The sequence below is a fragment of the Silurus aristotelis genome (genome assembly GCF_946808225.1).
Source record: "Silurus aristotelis genome assembly, chromosome: 14".
Lineage (NCBI taxonomy): Eukaryota > Metazoa > Chordata > Actinopteri > Siluriformes > Siluridae > Silurus > Silurus aristotelis.
Window position 1 is genome coordinate 28,009,239 of NC_139587.1, and position 18,705 is coordinate 28,027,943.

Here is an 18,705-nt window from a genome sequence, read left to right on the forward strand (position 1 = left end):
TGTATGTGTGTGTTGTGTAGATGACAGTGTGTGTGTAGTGTAGATGACTGTGTATGTGTGTAGTGTAGATGTGACAGTGTGTGTAGTGTAGATGTGACAGTGTGTGTAGTGTAGATGTGACAGTGTGTAGTGTAGATGTGACAGTCTGTGTAGTGTAGATGAAAGTGTGTGTAGTGTAGATGAAAGTGTGTGTAGTGTAGATGTAACAGTGTGTGTAGTGTAGATGAAAGTGTGTGTAGTGTAGATGAAAGTGTGTGTAGTGTAGATGTAACAGTGTGTGTAGTGTAGATGACAGTGTGTGTAGTGTAGATGAAAGTGTGTGTAGTGTAGATGAAAGTGTGTGTAGTGTAAATGTAACAGTGTGTGTAGTGTAGATGACAGTGTGTGTAGTGTAGATGTGACAGTGTGTGTAGTGTGGATGAAAGTGTGTAGTGTAGATGAAAGTGTGTGTAGTGTAGATGTGAAAGTCTGTGTAGTGTAAATTATGAAAGTGTGTAGTGTAGATGTGATGTTAAATTGTGTTATTTTATATAGATATTACACAAACACACCGTAAGTAGGTTTTAATAAAAAGTTTAGTTTAATAATTAAATTAATGCTGATGTGTAATAAATTATCATTAGTTTATAACAGTAGCGCCTCCAGTCCACTATAGTGGCGCTATAGCTGCATTACATATTACAAACATCGCGTTTAAAGGTTTTTGGTCGAAGGTTTACACCTTCAAACACATAATATCGTATAATAAACAATATAAGTGTTTCAATTAACAGAAGGTAGAATTGTGTCTGCTTTGATTTTCTTTTTGTTTAATTAATCTGCTGTGGCGTAATTCGACTCCATTTCGCGGTAACGTCACAGAAGAAGAAACACCACCGAAGAAGACGCTGTTTCCGGAAGTGAGTCCACGTGGGTGATTTTTTTGGGTGCAAAGAATCTGTGAAAACATATTAAAGATGGGTAAAAAGGGCAAAAAGGACAAGAAAGTAAAGGGGGCAGAAAAAACAGCGGCCAAAATGGAGAAAAAGGTCTCCAAGAGATCGAAAAAAGAAGAGGTGCGTGTGTTATAGCTAACCGCTTTTTTTTTTAATCTGCATGTCTTAGCCGGTGAGCTAACTGTCAGTTCTGTAGCTTCACTTGGAAAAAAAATCACGCAAGATCTGAAATACGAAAGTAAAATGTGACCTATCAATCCATTAATAAAAAACGACGACAAAAAGCACAAAGATACAACCATTTCTACCTTCATTAGCACATGAACATGTCTGAATATGCAAATAAAACCACGGTGTTTTCTTTTATTCCGCCATATTTGCATACTGGAGTACGATTGGCTGTTATATGTTATGATGCAATAACACTCATCTGTTACGCGCAATGTCAGTGCACATGTATGGGTCCTGTCTTTATTAAATAACACATGATTGAATAAAGAAATTGCTCGAAATCATTCTTTCCACCATCAATTAAAGTTTTAACACATTTGTGTTTAATTACGTGAATTTTATAGATTTCAAAGTTGATTTGCTTTTCAGCTTAATGTGCGTTTTGACAGAAAAGTCATTTCTGTCTGTTTACATCATTTTTATTAATACATCTGATACTTATTTTATTTCTGTTTGCTACTATTACAGTGACATGCACTCATATTATCATTATTTTAATATTAATATTATTATTAGTACTACTAGTGGTGGAAAGTGGGAAGTGGGAGCTCAGTGTTTAAGGCTCTGGGTTACTGGCTGGAAGGTTGGGGGTTCAGGCCCTGGTATGGCCCCTGAGCAAGGCCCTTAGCCCTCTGTGCTCCAGGGTTACTGTATCATGGCTGCTTCTGTGTTCTGACTTCAGCTTCCTAACATTACTGGTATTTGTGAAGAAAATAATTTTGCTGTGCTGTAAAGTACATGTGACAAGTATAAAGCACGTCTCTTTCTTTTCTTTCCTACAAGTAGTAGAGTAGTGGTGATGTTTTTGGTTGCAAAATCCTCCTAATTTTGAAACTCCCTGTGTGTGTGTGTGTGTGTGTGTGTGTGTGTGTGTGTGTGTGTGTGTTGGATCAGGAGGATCTCGAGGCTCTCATCGCTGAGTTTCAGTTACTGGATGCGAAGAAGACGCAGGTTGTGGAGAACACTTGTCCTCCTCCATCTCCTAGGTATCAATGAAACTCACGTGTTCCCATGTAGTAGTATGACATTGAGTGTGTGCTGCACATGTTGGCTGTTAGTGTAGCTGTGAGTGTGTGCTCTGTGAGTGTGTGCTCTGTGAGTGTGTGCTCTGTGAGAGTGCTCTGTAAAACTGCTCAGTGAGAGTGCTCAGCAAGAGTGCTCAGTGTGACTGTGAGTGTATACTGTTAACTGTCTCATGTGCTGTGTTCAGGCTCAACGCCTCTCTGAGTGCACATCCTGAAAAAGACGAGCTGATTCTGTTTGGTGGAGAATATTACAACGGGAACAAGGTAGAAGAATCAATAAAGCACGTAAAAATGATTACTTTTTTAGATCAACACGAAAATAAGTAATTGTTTTCTCTTTTTTTTTCTTCCCCAGACTTACTTGTACAATGACCTTTTCTTCTACAACATTAAGAAGAACTCGTGGGTGAAATCTGACGTCCCGAACCCTCCTCCACGCCGCTGCGCTCATCAGGTAACAGCAGCTACTCTGTGAGAACCTTCACTTTAGAACAATGATGGAAGGAGTCTTCAGTTTCAGTGCTTTTTAACAGTCAGAGGTAAAGCTGCTGTGTGTGTGTGTGTGTGTGTGTGTGTGTGTGTGTGTGTGTGTGTGTGTGTGTGTGTGTAGGCGGTGGTGGTGCCCCAGGCAGGTGGGCAGTTGTGGGTGTTTGGAGGCGAGTTTGCATCTCCTAATGGAGAACAGTTCTATCACTACAAGGACCTGTGGGTTCTTCACCTCAACACACACACCTGGGAACAGATCAAGTAAGAATCAGCAACACACTCACTTACTCACTCACTCACTCACTCACTCACTCACACACACACTCACTCACTCACTCACTCACTCACTCACTCACTCACTCACTCACTCACTCACTCACTCACTCACTCACACACACACACTCACTCACTCACTCACTCACTCAGTTACTCTCTTACTCACCCACACACACACACACACACACACACACACACACACACACACACACACACACACACACACATCTCTGCACCATTCTCCAGGCCATGTAAAGATACTTCTATTTGGCCAAAATTATCTGGACACCTGACCAGACACAAAAACCAGATGTGGTTCTTCTCCAAACTTGTACACAAAGTTGGAGGCACACAATTTTATCAGATGTCTTTGGATGCAGGAGCATGAAATTGTTCCTTCATTCGAACAAGGAGACCCAAAACCTGTTCCAGCATGGCAATGCTCATGTGCTCCTTTGCACAAAGTCAACTCCATGAAGATCTGGTTTCCATGGGTTGAAGTGGAAGATCTCCTGCTTTAGAGGAACACCTTTGGGACTAAATATGTAATGAGATGTAAAAAAAAGAAACACACACCAATCTTCTGGTCAGGTGTCCACAAACTTTTGGCTGAGTAATGTGTAGCTACATATATATATATTCTATTTTTTCATGGAGAGAAAAACAGCACATGGTTTAGTGTGTGTGTGTGTGTGTGTGTGTGTGTGTGTGTGTGTGTGTGTGTGGTGTGTGTTTTCAGGGCTCCTGGCGCTCCTTCTGGCAGAAGTGGGCATCGCATGGTGTTGTGTAAAAGGCAGCTTCTTGTGTTCGGAGGATTTCACGAGAGCACAAGGTAAAAAACAAAAAGTATTTTTGAAGAATTGACACATTTCTATCACGAGTCAGAGATTTCCCTCTCCTGCTCTGTTCACTGCGACATGTAGCGCACTTGCTTACCACTAGGGGCCGCTAAAGACTTTCGAAGGGTTGCCAAGCACACTTCATTTTTAAGGACCCTCATGCCCTTAAAAATTTTCGAAGGTAAAATATATGGGTCTCCTGCAAAAAAAAGGTTGAGAACCACTGGTGTAGCGCATTCCTGCTCGCATCTCTACACACTTCCACTATCCAGTCCAGATGTTCCACTTTATTTCCAGTGAAAAATCCTCCCTTAGCATGAAGAACAGCTTCACACACTCCGCACACTTCGTTCAACATTCATCTGAAATATTTCTCTTGTGAAACACGCCAAAGATGTTCTTCACTAGTTTTCTGATGCAGTTCATCCCAGAACAGTTCAGTAGGATTCAGGTGCAGTGACTGGGCAGGTGGTTCCATGATAGTTATTTTTTAAATCAAGCTTTCACAGGGAATAATCCTAATGATACAATTATAGATATTAAAATTGAGAAATTATAGAAAAAAAAAGTGTTTTTAGAATCCCATCTTCGCGTCTGAGAATAAACCAGGTGATTGGTATAAACACATTATAAAAGTGTGTTGTAGCTGTTCATGAGTTCTGTAACTCTGTATTCAGGGATTATATCTACTATAATGATGTTCACTCCTTTAACCTGGACACCTTCACCTGGTCCCGATTGGTCCCGTCTGGCTCCGCCCCCTCGCCACGCTCCGCCTGTCAGATGAGCGCAACGCCGGACGGCACCGGGGTCATCATCTACGGAGGCTACTCCAAATCCGTACGTGCTTAATGATTCCGTCTTTTTTATTATCTAAAAAATCTAATATTTTCACATTAAACAGATAAAAACTTAAAAAAAAAAAAAAAAAAACTTGAGTTGAAGAGAAAAAAAAAAAAAAGTAAAGCCGGCACTGAAGTTAAACATTTCCCTTTTTCACAAGAGAGCCAAGAAGGACTTGGATAAAGGGACCATCCACTCAGACATGTTCCTGCTGAAGAAAGAGGGAAAAGAAGAGCAAGGTAAAGTATATTCATAATCCAGATTAAAGACAAGGTAACATCTGCTAATAATCCAGATTAAATACAAACAAATTAATGTCCACTAATAATCCAGATTAAATACAAAGTAACATCTGCTAATAATCCAGATTATACACAAAGTAGCATCTGCTAATAATCCAGATTAAATACAAACAAGTTAATGTCCACTAATAATCCAGATTATACACAAAGGTACATCTGCTCATAATCCAGATTAAATACAAACAAGTTAATGTAAACTAATAATCCGGATTAAATAGAAACAAGTTAGAGAAAGAGATTTAGAGAATTTAGAGAAAGCGTACGACAGGGTGGAGAGAGGAGTTGTGGTATTGTATGAGGAAGTCAGGTGTGTCAGAGAAGTATGTGAGGGTGGTGCAGGACATGTATGAGGACAGTGTGACAGCAGTGAAGTGTGCAGTAGGAACGACAGACTGGTTCAGGGTGAGGGTTGGACTACATCAAGAATCGGCCCTGAGCCCTTTCCTGTTTGCAGTGGTGATGGACAGGTTGACGGACGAGGTCAGACAGGAGTCTCCCTGGACTATGATGTTTGCGGATGATATTGTGATTTATGGTGAGAGTAGGGAGCAGGTGGAGAAGAGTCTGGAGAGGTGGAGGTATGCGCTGGAGAGAAGAGGAATGAAAGTCAGTAGGAGTAAGACAGAGTACATGTGTGTGAATGAGAGGGAGGGCAGTGGAGGGGTGCGGTTGCAGGGAGAAGAGGTGGAGAAGGTGGAGGAGTTCAGGTACCTGGGGTCAACAGTGTAAAGTAATGGAGAGTGTGTTAGAGAAGTGAAGAAAAGAGTGCAGGCAGGGTGGAGTGGGTGGAGAAGAGTGACAGGAGTGATTTGTGATAGTAGGGTATCTGCAAAAATGAAAGGGAAAGTTTATAGGACTGTGGTGAGACCTGCGATGTTGTATGGATTAGAGACAGTGGCATTGAGTAAAAGACAGGAGGTGGAGCTGGAGGTAGCAGAGCTGAAGATGTTGAGATGTTCGTTGGGAGTGACGACGATGGATAAGATTAGAAATGAGTTTATTAGAGGGACAGCGCATGTAGGACGTTTTGGTGACAAGGTGAGGGAGGCGAGATTGAGATGGTTTGGACATGTGCAGAGGAGGGACATGGGGTATATCGGTAGGAGAATGCTGAGGATGGAGACACCAGGAAGGAGGAAAAAAGGAAGGTCAAGGAGGAGGTTTATGGATGTGGTGAGGGGAAGACATGCAGCTAGTTGATGTGAAAGAGGCAGATGTAGAGGACAGGGGGGGATGAAGACGGATGATCCGCTGTGGCGCCCCCTAATGGGAGCAGCCGAAAGAAGAAGAAGAAGAAGAAATACAAACTAGTTAATGTCCACTAATAATCCAGATTAAATACAAAGTAACATCTGTTTATAATTCATATTAAATACTAAGTAAAGTCTGCTTATAATCCAGATTAAACACACAGTAAGATCAAAAGACAAGAGCAAAGAAACTTCTGTTTACAATCTAGATTACAAGATGAGCAAAATAACGTCATTACAAATCAGAATCACCAGGTATTAATAAGTATATAATTAATACATTAGCATTTATAGAGAATATTCCAATTAAGATGGTGAAAACTGAAGGAGGAAGACTGCAGTGTGAGATTCAGGTAAGAGCTTAGACAGGGGCTCGGTGATGGTGAAGAGGTGCTGGATGATTGGGCAACTACTGCAGAAGTGATGAGATCATGCTGTTGTAATAGCTGCAGTATGTGGTTTTGCCTCATCCTGCTGAAATGCTTTTCCTGGAATAGAAGTGGTCTGGAGGGAAGCGTATGTTGCTAAAAGACCTTTATATACCTTTCAGTGTTCATAGTGCTTTCCACCGTATGCACTTCTGCACCCCCATATTATCAGAGATGCTGCCTTTTGAACTGAACGTTGATAACACGCTGGAAGGTCCCTATCCTCTTTAGCCCGGAGGACGACAAGAATGTCAAATTTGGACTCGTCTGACCTTAGAACACTTTTCCACCTTAAAACAGTCCATTTTAAATGATCCTCAGTCCACAGGTCACGACGCCGCTTCAGGACCATGTTCTCATATGGGTTCATTTTTTGCATGATCAAGCTTTAGTTGGCACCTGCAGCTGGCAGGGTGGATTGTGTTCAGCGACAGTGCTTTCTGGAAAAATTTCCCGGCTCATTTAGTAACGTCAATGACACAATCATGCCGATAATTAATGCAGTGTCATCTGAGGGTCCGAAGACCACGGGCATCCAACAAAAGGTCTTCGACCTCGTCCCTTACGCACTGATATTTCTCCAGTCTCTCTGAACCTTTTGATGATCTCATGTATGATTGTGTCATTGTAGATGATGAGATTTGCAAAGCCTTTGCAATTTGAGGTTGAGGAACATTGTTTTTAAAGCATTCCACAATCTTTTTACACACTCGTTCACAGATTGGTGAGCCTCCGCCCATCTTTACTTCTGAGAGACTCTGCATCTATAAGACCTTCCTTTTATAGCTAATCATGTTACAGAGCTGATGTCAGTTAACTTGATTAGATGTTAGATGATTCTTCCAGCTTGAGACCTGTAGCAGGTGTCGAATTTAAAATGAGCTGATTTTGTGCATAAAAGTGTAAAATTCCTATTTATGATCTATTGTGAATAAAAAAATTGACTCGTGATTCGAACGTCTTTTAGTTTTCATTTTATTCAAATAAAAGAAACGTCACAATGTTTCCGGAATTTAGTGTGTTGTAATAAATACAGATACAGAGTTTTTAGGTTAAATAGAAATAGTGAATTTTCTTAATAATAATCAATAATTAATATAGAAATTATTTAAAAAAAATGTAATAAATGAATGCTGAAGGTGTTTTGGATGAGGTCAGGTGTAATAATAATAATAATAATAAACCTGTGTATTTGTGTAGAGAAGTGGTCGTGGAGTCGCGTGAACCCGTCGGGGGTGAAGCCTCCTCCTCGCTCAGGGTTCTCTCTGGCCGTGGGTCCAGCAGGACGAGCGATCGTCTTCGGAGGAGTGTGTGACGAGGAAGACGAGGAGACCCTGGAGGGAGATTTCTTTAATGATCTTTACCTGTACGACATCAACAAGAGCCGCTGGTTCCCGGGACAGCTCAAGGTACCGACATTTCCTCCGTCTCCGTAGGTCTTTATTAATCATCTTAATTAATACTTTGCCGTGTGTGAACGCAGGGGACCAAGTTGGAGAAGAAAAAGCGGCGGCGTGGGAAGAAGGCGGAGGAAGACGGAGGACAGGAAAATCAAACGAATCAGGAGAGCGACGAAAGAGAGGAACAACCGACAGAAATCGTGAAGGAGGTCATCACCGAGGACGGAACGGTGGTGACCATAAAGCAGGCCGTTCCCACGGCACAGGAGCGCGAGGACGAGGAAGATGAGGAGGAAGAAGAAGGTTCGGCCGCTCCGGTTGTGGAGCCGTGCCCGAGGTCGAGCGCCATGGCAACGGTAAAACACGGGAAGCTGTATTTATACGGAGGAATGTTCGAGGTCGGAGATCGCCAGTTCACCCTGAACGACCTCTACTGCCTCGACCTGCACAAGATGGAGCAGTGGGAGGAGCTGGTGAAGATGGACCCCAGTATGTCCACAAGATAATTTATATGGGGGGTGGGGGAGGATCACAAACCACCAACATTATATTATTGCAATTATTTATATTCACATTGTTAGGAATGGATTTTACAGAATAGCAGATTCATTTCAAAAGTTGCATTTAATTAATTTACATAAAAAAATAAATACATAGTATTTATGATCTATTATACTGCACAATTTAGCGAGAATGAACTCGAGCTATTGAACCACATACTGTATATAATATAAGGCACTCCATTTAAAATCCAGCCACAGAAACCTTACCACCTATAAGCCAAATTCACACGCGTTCCTGCTGTCGTTACAGAAACTCAGGAGTGGTTAGAAGAATCCGAGTCGGAGGACGACGGTGAGGAAGAGGAGGGTAAAGAAGAGGAGGACGAGGAAGAAGAGTCTTTGGGAGAGGAGGAGGAAGAGAGCGATGAAGGTGGTAAGAGTGAGGGGGATTTGAGGGACAACCAGATGTTCCGTTCTTGTTCTTTGTAATGTTTGTTGGTCTTATTTAAATCTATCTATCTATCTATCTATCTATCTATCTATCTATCTATCTATCTATCTATCTATCTATCTATCTATCTATCTATCTATCTATCTATCTATCTATCTATCTATCTATCTATCACACAAGATATTTTTTTAGTCTACATTAAAGATGTTGAGATGTTCATTGGGAGTGACGACGATGGACAGAATTAGAAATTAGTTTATTAGAGGGACAGCACATGTAGGACGTTTTGGAGACAAGGTGAGGATGGTGAGATTGAGATGGTTTGGACATGTGCAGAGGAGGGACATGGGGTATATCAGTAGGAGAATGCTGAGGATGGAGACACCAGGAAGGAGGAAAAGAGGAAGACCAAGGAGGAGGTTTATGGATGTGGTGAGGGAAGACATGCAGGTAGATGGTGTGAAAGAGGCAGATGTAGAGGAAAGTGGGGTATGGGGACGAAGGATGTGGCGCCCCCTAGTGGGAGCAGCCGAAAGAAGAAGATTATTAACAAACAATTCTAAATATGCCACAGCATTGAGAAAACATTTGCTGTTATAATAAACTCAACACTTCCGTGAATATAATCTACACAATTTTGGAGTTTGCTCGAGGAGTAAAGTCAAGTACTGATGTAGGTGAGGTGAGGAGGCCTGGGGTGCCATCAGTATTCACATTCATCCCAAAAGGTGTTCACTAGAGCTCTATAGCAGAAGATCTTCATGGATCTGGAACCGGTTTAGGTCTCCCAGTTCAAGTGAAGGGAAAAATTGTGTGTTTCCAAGTTTGTGGAGGAAAAGTCAGACGTCCCAATACTTCTGTCCATATTTTATATATTTTTTTTATCAAATTTATTTAAAATGATTTTTCCCACTGATGTATATTTTTCACTTTCAAATCAGAAAACAATGTAAGTTACTTAAAAGAAAACAAAAAACAAAAAAATAGCATGATGCTGCTGAGTTTCTCAGACTGTCCAGCAGGTGGCGTTAATGAGCCTCACAAATGTGTAGAAAAGACCGGTCAGATCTTTAAGACGTGCACAGCCGCGGCCCCCGACATCTGCACCACACACCAGTTTCACGCGAGGCGATTTTTCCACAGACCCGTGAAATTACACGACATGCAACTACCCCTAAAAACAATGCTGTGTTAATTATTAATTAAATGATTACACACACAATGTCAATGAAACTCAACTCACCATAATGCAGAATCAGTGTGAGCTTTTCAAAGGTATGAAAAAAAAACTGTGGGCAGAAAATTGTCATAGGAGTAACTTGTTTTGCGTAGCTTTAATTATTCAATTCATTTTCAGTGCACGTTTATTTGTACAGCGTTTCTAACAGTAAAGTTATAGTACAGTTGGATAGAAGAGTGTAGAAGTTTTAGTGCCTATAAGTTCTTCATGAGGAAGAAACCTTGAGAGAAACCAGACAAATGAACCAATCCTGTTCCTCAACACCAAATGTCCATTCATTACAATTCCATCACTGTTGAAGAACTGTTTATTTATTGGTGCTGAAACGCTGAACTTTTCATGCAACCTTGTGGTCCTGAGGGTCCAGAGTCAGTAGCAGACTGCTGGTATTACTTACAATCCAAATCCATGCTCAAAGTTCTGGAGTTGCTCAGTAACTTCAAGGATCTTCAGCATGTTGATGTGGAACCATCCTCACACAAAGCGTTCTCCATTTGAGGAGCACTCCATCCAGAGGTAGAAGGTCAGGATAATCGGTCAGATACGAAGAGAGAATTATGAGCATGATCATGTTTTACTTGTCTATAATATAATAGAATATCTAATCACATGACTTTCTTCAAAGCAAAATGTTGACCGTTTTACTATGACTGGACAAAATGAGTGGTTTAATCCTGACCTTCTGGCACAATGTTGGGAAGAACCATTTAAAAATTATCATTTTATCGCATATCACATCAATCCGTAAGCGATAGCGGTGACACGTCCCACGCTGATAGATCTTTTTTTTTTTATAGATGATACATTTATTTAATTTGAAACCTTTCTGTTAAGTTGTAGTGGCGATAAACATACACTAGGGGTCACCCTCATGCCGATCGTTAATTGATGGAACAATCAGCTTTTGGCAAATATCCAAATTCGTTTTTTTGCTACTTCCGGTCCGCTGTTGTTACAAGAGCGGCCTCTAGAGGTGACCACGTGCTGTTTGTTTTTACACGCGAGACATCAGGAGAGCGCTATATTACATTTATTATTTATGATTTATTAACTATATAATTGTAGTTAGCAGTATATTCACATTTATTACATTTATCACATTTTCAAGATTCAGTACTGTTTATTTTTTTTATTTTTATAAAACTTTCGGTTGATTAATCGATTATCGGCAAGTACAATCCAACCCGGCTATCGGTAATACTGCATACACTCCCCAGTCCCTGTGTAGGAGCCGTTACTATAGAAATGTGTGTCTGCACTTGTGTTTTGCAGAAGAAGAACATCCCCTGGTGAAGTCAGGTGAGAGTGTGTGTGAGTATCAGAAGCGGACCGAGGCGTACTGGCAGCAACTGGCTCGCTCTAACATGGGCCCCGATGCCAAGGACAAGAAGGTCAACAAAGTGGGGCTCGCCATGGCCAAGGTGTTCTATGAGGATCAGGCGTAGCAGAGGGAGGAAGGGAGTGTGTGTGTGTGTGTGTGTGTGTGTGTGTGTGTGTGTGTGTGTGTGTGTGTGTGAGAGAGCGAGGAAGAGACTGAATGCTGAAGTGTGTGTGAATTCTAAAATCATGTGGGTGAGAGAATGTGTGAATTTAAAAGTGTGAGAGAGAGAGAGAGAGAGAGAGAGAGAGAGAGAGAGAGAGAGATGTAGTGTTGGTGTAAATTCTAAAATCATGTGGGGGAGAATGTGTGTGTGTGTGTGTGTGTGTGTGTGTGTATGTGTGTGTGTGTGTGTGTGTGTGTGTGTGTGTGTGTGTGTGTGTGTGTGAGAGAGCGAGGAAGAGACTGAATGCTGAAGTGTGTGTGAATTCTAAAATCATGTGGGTGAGAGAATGTGTGAATTTAAAAGTGTGTGTGAGAGAGAGAGAGAGAGAGAGAGAGAGAGAGAGAGAGAGAGATGTAGTGTTGGTGTAAATTCTAAAATCATGTGGGGGAGACTGTGTGTGTGTGTGTGTGTGTGTGTGTGTGTGTGTGTGTGTGTGTGTGTGTGTGTGTGTGTGTGTGTGTGTGTGTGTGTGTGTAAATGTGTGATGGAGTTAAAAGAGCATCATCTTTTTGTTCTGTTTGATATAAATGAGGATTTCTGCTCAATAAAACTCTTTTTTTCGAGCTTTGCCTCCTTTATTTCCTGTGTTTTAGAATTCGGTGTGTTTTCAGGTGTAAATTCCTGAGTTTATAATAAAAAACAAATGCACCAAGTTCAACCTGAAAATGAAAATAAAAAGATAAAGAACATATAAAAGAAGATGTGAATGAAGCTTTCTGCACTCTATTACACCTGACTGTGATTTGACATTGTTCGAGACTTTGTAGTTTGTAGATTGTAGTGAAGAACCACCATAGATTTACTATACGGCCAAAAATATGTGGACACCTGAGCATACGTTTGCTATGTGCCTTTTTTAAACATCCCGTTCCACATTTAGTCTCCATTTACTGTTATATTGAGCTCCATCTTCTGGGAAGATGTTCCACAAGTCAGGTCCTGACGTAGATGAGGTGAGAAGGACTGGGATGCAGGCATTCATGTTCAATATGGTTGGGGTCAAGGTTCAAAACAAGATCTTTCACTCCAAACAAGTCAGAGGTACACAGTTGTACAGTACGTCTTCAGATGTGGAAGCATGGAGGTTTTTGCCCTCATTTGAACTACGAGACCCAAACCTGTTCCAGCATGACACAAAGTCACGACTGTGCACAAAGCCAGATCCATGAAGATCTGCTTTTCATGGGTTGGAGTGGAAGATCTGGCACATATGACTAGAAAAGTCTGGTGTCCCAATACTTTTGTCCATAGAGTGTATTAGTGTTAGTTTTCCACAAATACCAGATATTAGATATTGTTCTGTGGAATAAGTTTAATAAACAAAATGTAGAATTAAATAAATAAATATTTAAGATAAAGTTTGATGAAGGAAAGCTAGTCATATTAGCCAGTTAGCAGCAAGCTAACAAAATAACCAGCTGTACAAGCTAACTCGCATCATGGGTGCTAATAAAGATCACGTTACTGATTTTAGCAAAATTGTTTATAATCATGTTTGGTGCATCAAGTTAGTTTGTGCTTAGCTTGCTAAATCTAGCTAGCCGTATATACTATAGTGGCTCCAGCACAAACTATAAACTAGTTAGCATTAGTGTCTGGTAACAACTTAAACTTTTTACGGCATCTTATTTAGTTAATATGACTAACATCAGAAAAACTGCTGACTGTTACATGATACTGTAGCTTTTAATAAATTATAGTGACAGAAAACTTGTATGGTATGACTAAAGATGGACCTGGTTAAATAGCAGCTAGTTAGCATTGCTAGCTAGATTTACAGTAGGATGGAGGTATTACACCACCACGTACCACACACGATGTATACCAAACGTTCTGGGACGTCTGACTTTTCCAACCATATTAGAGAAATAATACTCAAGTGGTTAAAGTGTTGTGCTTTGGATCAGAAGGTCATGAGTTCAAATCCACCAAGCAAGACCCTCAACCCTCATCTGCTCAACTGATAATTGACGTGTATGGGTAGCTGCCAAATTCCATACATGTAAATGTGGTTCTTCTCCGTTAATTCAAAACCTTCCAGCATGTTGATTTCCCTATGCACAAAGCCAGCTCACTGAAGATATGGAGTGGAAGATCTCTTGTTATAGAGCTCTCAATTCTATTGGACACGTTTGGAACGCTGACGGCACTCACAAGCCTTCTCACCTACATCAGTACCTGACTTTACTAACACCCTTGTGGCCGAATAATCACGAATCTCCACAGAATCTAGTGGAACATCTCAGAAGAGTGAAGCTTATTATACCGGCAAATGGAGACTAAATGAGGAATGCAATGTCTAAAAAGAAGCACATATCCAACTTCCTCAGGTGTCCAAAATTCTTTGTCAATATAGTTTAGACTGATAGATGAGATGTGGGTGTGAGCTGATCACATTCCCAGATTAATTTAGATGATAGAAGAGCTTCAGAATCTCTATTAGGAATCACAGCTTCTCTAAACCGAACAGACTGACCTAGTTCTTCATCCGGCTGAGCAGAATGAGGGACAGAGAAGACCTGATGAATAATAAATGCAGTGCTGAGAGATGGATGTGGTTACTATGATGCAGCTGAGCCGAGTTGAGCCAAGCCGGATCGTCTACTCCTCATACTCAAATCTCTCATCGTGCACCGAGACGTCTTTTTGTCTCATAACTATTCAGACTCGGTTTTATTTACACCTCAAAAAGTGACTATTTTTGTAGCTCTGACGTCCTGTGTCACACAAAACTCCAGTCATCAAAGAAACATCATAGTAGGTGTGTGTGTGTGTGTATGTGTGTGTGTGTGTGTGTGTGTGTGTGTGTGTGTGTGTGTGTGTGTGTGTGTGTGTGTTTTTCTGAAAAATTTAAGATTTTTCCAATATTCACCCCCCATAAAACCTCAATAAAATTTCTCATTTTCCTGAAAGAGTCTGAGAAAGTTCTGAAAGTGTAAATGTATTTGAAAGTTGCTCAAAGTGAAGGAGGCGTGGCTTCTGTTCAAGTTAGTCAAATTGAAGGAGGCGTGGCTTCTCTTTAAGTTAGTCAAAGTGAAGGAGGCATGGCTTCTGTTCAAGTTAGTCAAAGTGAAGGAGGCGTGGCTTCTCTTTAAGTTAGTCAAAGTGAAGGAGGCGTGGCTTCTGTTCGTCAACGTGAAGGAGGCATGGCTTCTGTTCAAGTTAGTCAAATTGAAGGAGGCGTGGCTTAATGAAAGTGAAAGAGGGGTGGCTTCTGCTCAAGTTAGTCAAAGTGAAGGGGGCGTGGCTTAGTCAAAGTCAAGAAGATGACCAATTGTGTGTATGTTAGTGTATGTGTGTCTAAGAATGGTGTGTGTGTGTGTGTGTGTGTGTATTAAATAACTAGTATTTTTGTAAGAAAATGGTGAAATTGATAAAAAAAAATACCTACATTAAAACAAACAAACAAATTATTAAACAAACAAATAAATAAGTTAAAATCTAAGTCAAAACTTTAAAATCTTGTGGTTTCTGGGTAAAAAAAAATTACATTGGAAATAATGAATAAGTAAATACATAGATAATGATAGTAATAATAATTAGAAGAAGATGAAGGAGAAGAAGAAGAAGCAGAAATAGAAGTAAAAGGATACTAGTGAGGTAAAAACTCTAATGTGGACATCTCATCTGTAGATTTTTTGAACGGTGACTCAAGTAGTTTACATAATATTATATTAAATCAGCTATTAGATGAAACTAGAGTCATTTCTATACATTTTTCACATCATTGCATCAGCGCTTAATAAAAAAAGGCAGGGATCAAATTGAGAACCCGTTTTTTTTAATGACCACAAAAACAAGAGCTTACTTTCAAAACACTTTCATTATGTTCTCCACATAACTCAAAAAATCCCCAAAAACCCCAAACAAACTCCCAGGAAAAGAAAGCGAAGCAAAGAAGGGAATAAGAGAAAGAGAGTAAAAGAAGTGGGCATGCGAGGGCATGCGATGGCCGGCAGGGGGCGTCGCTGCGTCCGTCTGGGCACGATGGAGGTTACAGAGGAGAATTCAGCCACCGCATGCTTTAATATTCATCTCCAAAACATCTCACACACACACACACACACACACACACACACACGCACACAGCATATAAACTGTGTACACCGGTCCGTCCAATCATATTGTTTATACCAGATCATGTGACCTGCAATCAGCGCTGTCTTTGACACACTCATTGTATAACATTAACTTTGTAATAGAATAATTTGTAGTATATCTTATATACATTTCATACCATCATCATCATCATCATCATCATCATCATCATCATCATCATCATCATCATCATCATCATCATTCTGGGTTCATGATGTCTCATAACCATCATGTTTGTTACATCAAACAAAAGAATTAAAATCATTGGAAAAAAGTGTGTGTTTAAAAAAGCCAGCTACATGAAGATACATGTGTTGGAGTGGAAGATCTCCTGCTGTAGAGCTCTGAACCCTATTGAACACCTTTGGGATAAAGCTTTCACATTGACTGCACCCCAGGCTTCTTCTCCTCACCTACATCTCCACAAGCACACCCCAAAATCTGGTGGAACATCTTCCTAGGGGAGTGGAGGTTATTTTAACAGCACATGGAGACTAAATGTGGAATGCGATGTTCAAAATGATGCATATAGAAATCTCAGGGCCAAACTTTTGTCCATGTAGTTTGAGAGATACTACAATAACTTAGCTTACAGTTACTTTCACTGTTCATAGTTTTAAAAAATAATCTATAAATATATATAATATAATAATATAAAATAATATGAGCACCTGAAGCTAAAAGGTGGCTAGTGCAAGATTCTGACTTAAATTAATACATTTCTAGAAATCTTTTGCCTGGTTTATTTTTAAGATGAAAGAAATAACGATTCTTATTAAGTTATTTAGCCGAGTCTTAACCGAAATAGAGAGAATTAAGTATTAAGTGTTAAATATTAACCCGAAAAATAAATTTAAAATAGAGAATACTAAATGATAAAAAAAAAATTCTAATAAAAATGACTTAGTTAAAAGTGAACAATCTAGTAAAATTATTCTTTGAAGGTATTTAAATTGTAAAAATATTTGTATCTATACCGAGGTCGGTGTGAATAAAGGATTTTGATTGGCTGGAATTTTTTTCTCCACACAGAGTGAGACAGCTATTGGTCACATTTCCTAATAAAGGATTTTTAGGTGTGTTGGAAATTATATGGTGAAAACGGTGATTTTGTTTAATGAATTTGAAACAGAAATGGTGATGGAAATGTTCAAATGAGAAATAAAAAAAAAAAAAAATGGCACCAGGATTTAACTGCTTAACAGCTTTTTTACACTCGTAAATAAATGTAATTTTATGGCACTACTTTATCTGTGGGTGTGATTCGGAGCAGCGGAATTGTAGATAAAATATAAAAAATGAAGCGTTATGTGGATCCATTCAGAAAAATGACCACTTGAACTCCTCAATGCTGGGAACTGTCCATGGTACTAGGTTTTGAGCCACAGCTAGGTGTGAGGCCTTACATCATTCTAAAGTTCTCCGTTTCACCTCGAGACCATCTTCACCTCCACACCTGGAACTCTTCACACCTACACCTGGAACCTTAAATACTGTATATAAGTGAAGAATTATAGATGATGATGATGATGATGATGATGATAATGATTTGGCATTAATGTATCGCTCAGTTGTTCGTACTGAAGTATCAGGGACGAGGGTGTGTTCAAACCAGCACTGGATATCAGCAGGATTTTTTTATCTCAATTTTTTTTTTTTTTTAGGAATTATAATTATTCGGTTCCTTTCCATCAGCATTACATCACACTTTATTTTCATTCCAAAAATTGGATGTAGTGAATAAAAGAGGAAAAGAGAAAAAGAGAGAGATCAGAGATCAGTGAATCAGGCAGGAGAGATACAAGCCCCATACACACACATGCTTTAAAAACAACCTCAGAGTCTTTGAGTTCAGTGAGCTGGTTAAAATAAAATAAAAAATAAAAATAAAAAAGTGGACGCATCTCTTCAAGTGTTTATTCCCTTTTTGATGAGGAGTTCATCTCAGACGTTCAGGTCTTTTTCAAAGATTTTTTTTTCGTTTTTGGAAAGACGTCACGCCGTGCTCGGGTCGAGTCTTTTTTTTTAATATCGGGGTTTAAGAGGAAAATAGAAAATACAGAAATAAAATAAAATTCCCAAAGCAGCCGTATATATATATATATATATATTTGTGTGTGTGTGTTTGTGTATATATATATATATATATATATATATATATATATACACACTGCTCTCCAAAACTAGAAGACTTTTATATCCTTATTTGTCTCAGAAGGTCAGAAGGTAGCTTTTTACAAAACTAGTCCATACATCAGCATGCAAACTGGTCTCTTTATAAAACAAGGCAGTCGGCATTTTTTCCCAAACATCTCGCAAATAGCTAAAAAATCTTTTTTTTTTTTTTTCTTTTAAATCATTTTTCAATAAATATTTATTTTGAAAGCAGCAGTTTTGGGAGAAACAAAAGAACCCAAAAACAAACGTTAACAGTCTCTCACACACACGCGCGCGTGTGTGTGTGTGTGTGTGTGTGTGTGTGTGTGTGTGTGTGTGTGTGTGTGTGTGTGTGTGTGTGTGTGATGAAGTGTGTGCTGACATTCCTCCTTAATTAATGGCACCCCGTCAGGATTGGAATACCTTACAGGAAACATTGTGTGTTTGTGTGTGTGTTTGTGTGTTAGCCCTCGTCCAACATTCAGACAGTGTAAAAAACAATGGAGAGTGGAATGAAAATGAATGGAATGTAGTGAGGCTGTGTGGTGTGTGTGTGTGTGTGTGTGTGTGTGTGTGGTGTGTGTGTGTGTGTGTGTGTGTGTGTGTGTGTGCTAAATAATATTCTAAACGATTGACCATTGATAGAAGGATGAGATTTAAAGAAACAGGGTGTAGGAATGAGACAAGATGAGACAGA

General features: G+C 39.8%; 2 protein-coding genes across 6 annotated transcripts in view; one reads left to right on the forward strand and one right to left on the reverse strand.

Moving 5' to 3' along the window:
• The first annotated feature begins 884 nt into the window (after positions 1 to 884).
• On the forward strand, positions 885 to 12,316 carry klhdc4 (kelch domain containing 4). 2 transcript variants are annotated; one of them, XM_083561213.1, is made up of 12 exons: positions 885 to 1,055; positions 2,061 to 2,152; positions 2,377 to 2,455; positions 2,547 to 2,645; positions 2,802 to 2,938; positions 3,693 to 3,785; positions 4,470 to 4,632; positions 4,796 to 4,874; positions 7,816 to 8,024; positions 8,099 to 8,504; positions 8,829 to 8,951; positions 11,482 to 12,316. In XM_083561213.1, the coding sequence occupies exons 1-12, from the start codon at positions 957 to 959 to the stop codon at positions 11,652 to 11,654; spliced, it is 1,752 nt and encodes a 583-aa protein (XP_083417339.1). In that variant the 5' UTR covers positions 885 to 956; the 3' UTR covers positions 11,655 to 12,316. The 2 variants fall into 2 exon arrangements, with proteins under 2 accessions (XP_083417339.1, XP_083417340.1); XM_083561214.1 differs by having other exon boundaries at positions 8,829 to 8,948.
• Positions 12,317 to 15,517: 3,201 nt separating this feature from the next.
• Positions 15,518 to 18,705, reverse strand: part of jph3b (junctophilin 3b) — a 36,196-nt gene continuing 33,008 nt past the window's right edge. The window contains exon 6 of one of the 4 annotated variants that reach the window (XR_014536740.1): positions 15,518 to 15,944. The gene's annotated coding sequence lies outside the window, so the exon portion shown is untranslated. The other 3 variants (XR_014536741.1, XR_014536742.1, XM_083561189.1) reach the window with 3 other exon arrangements.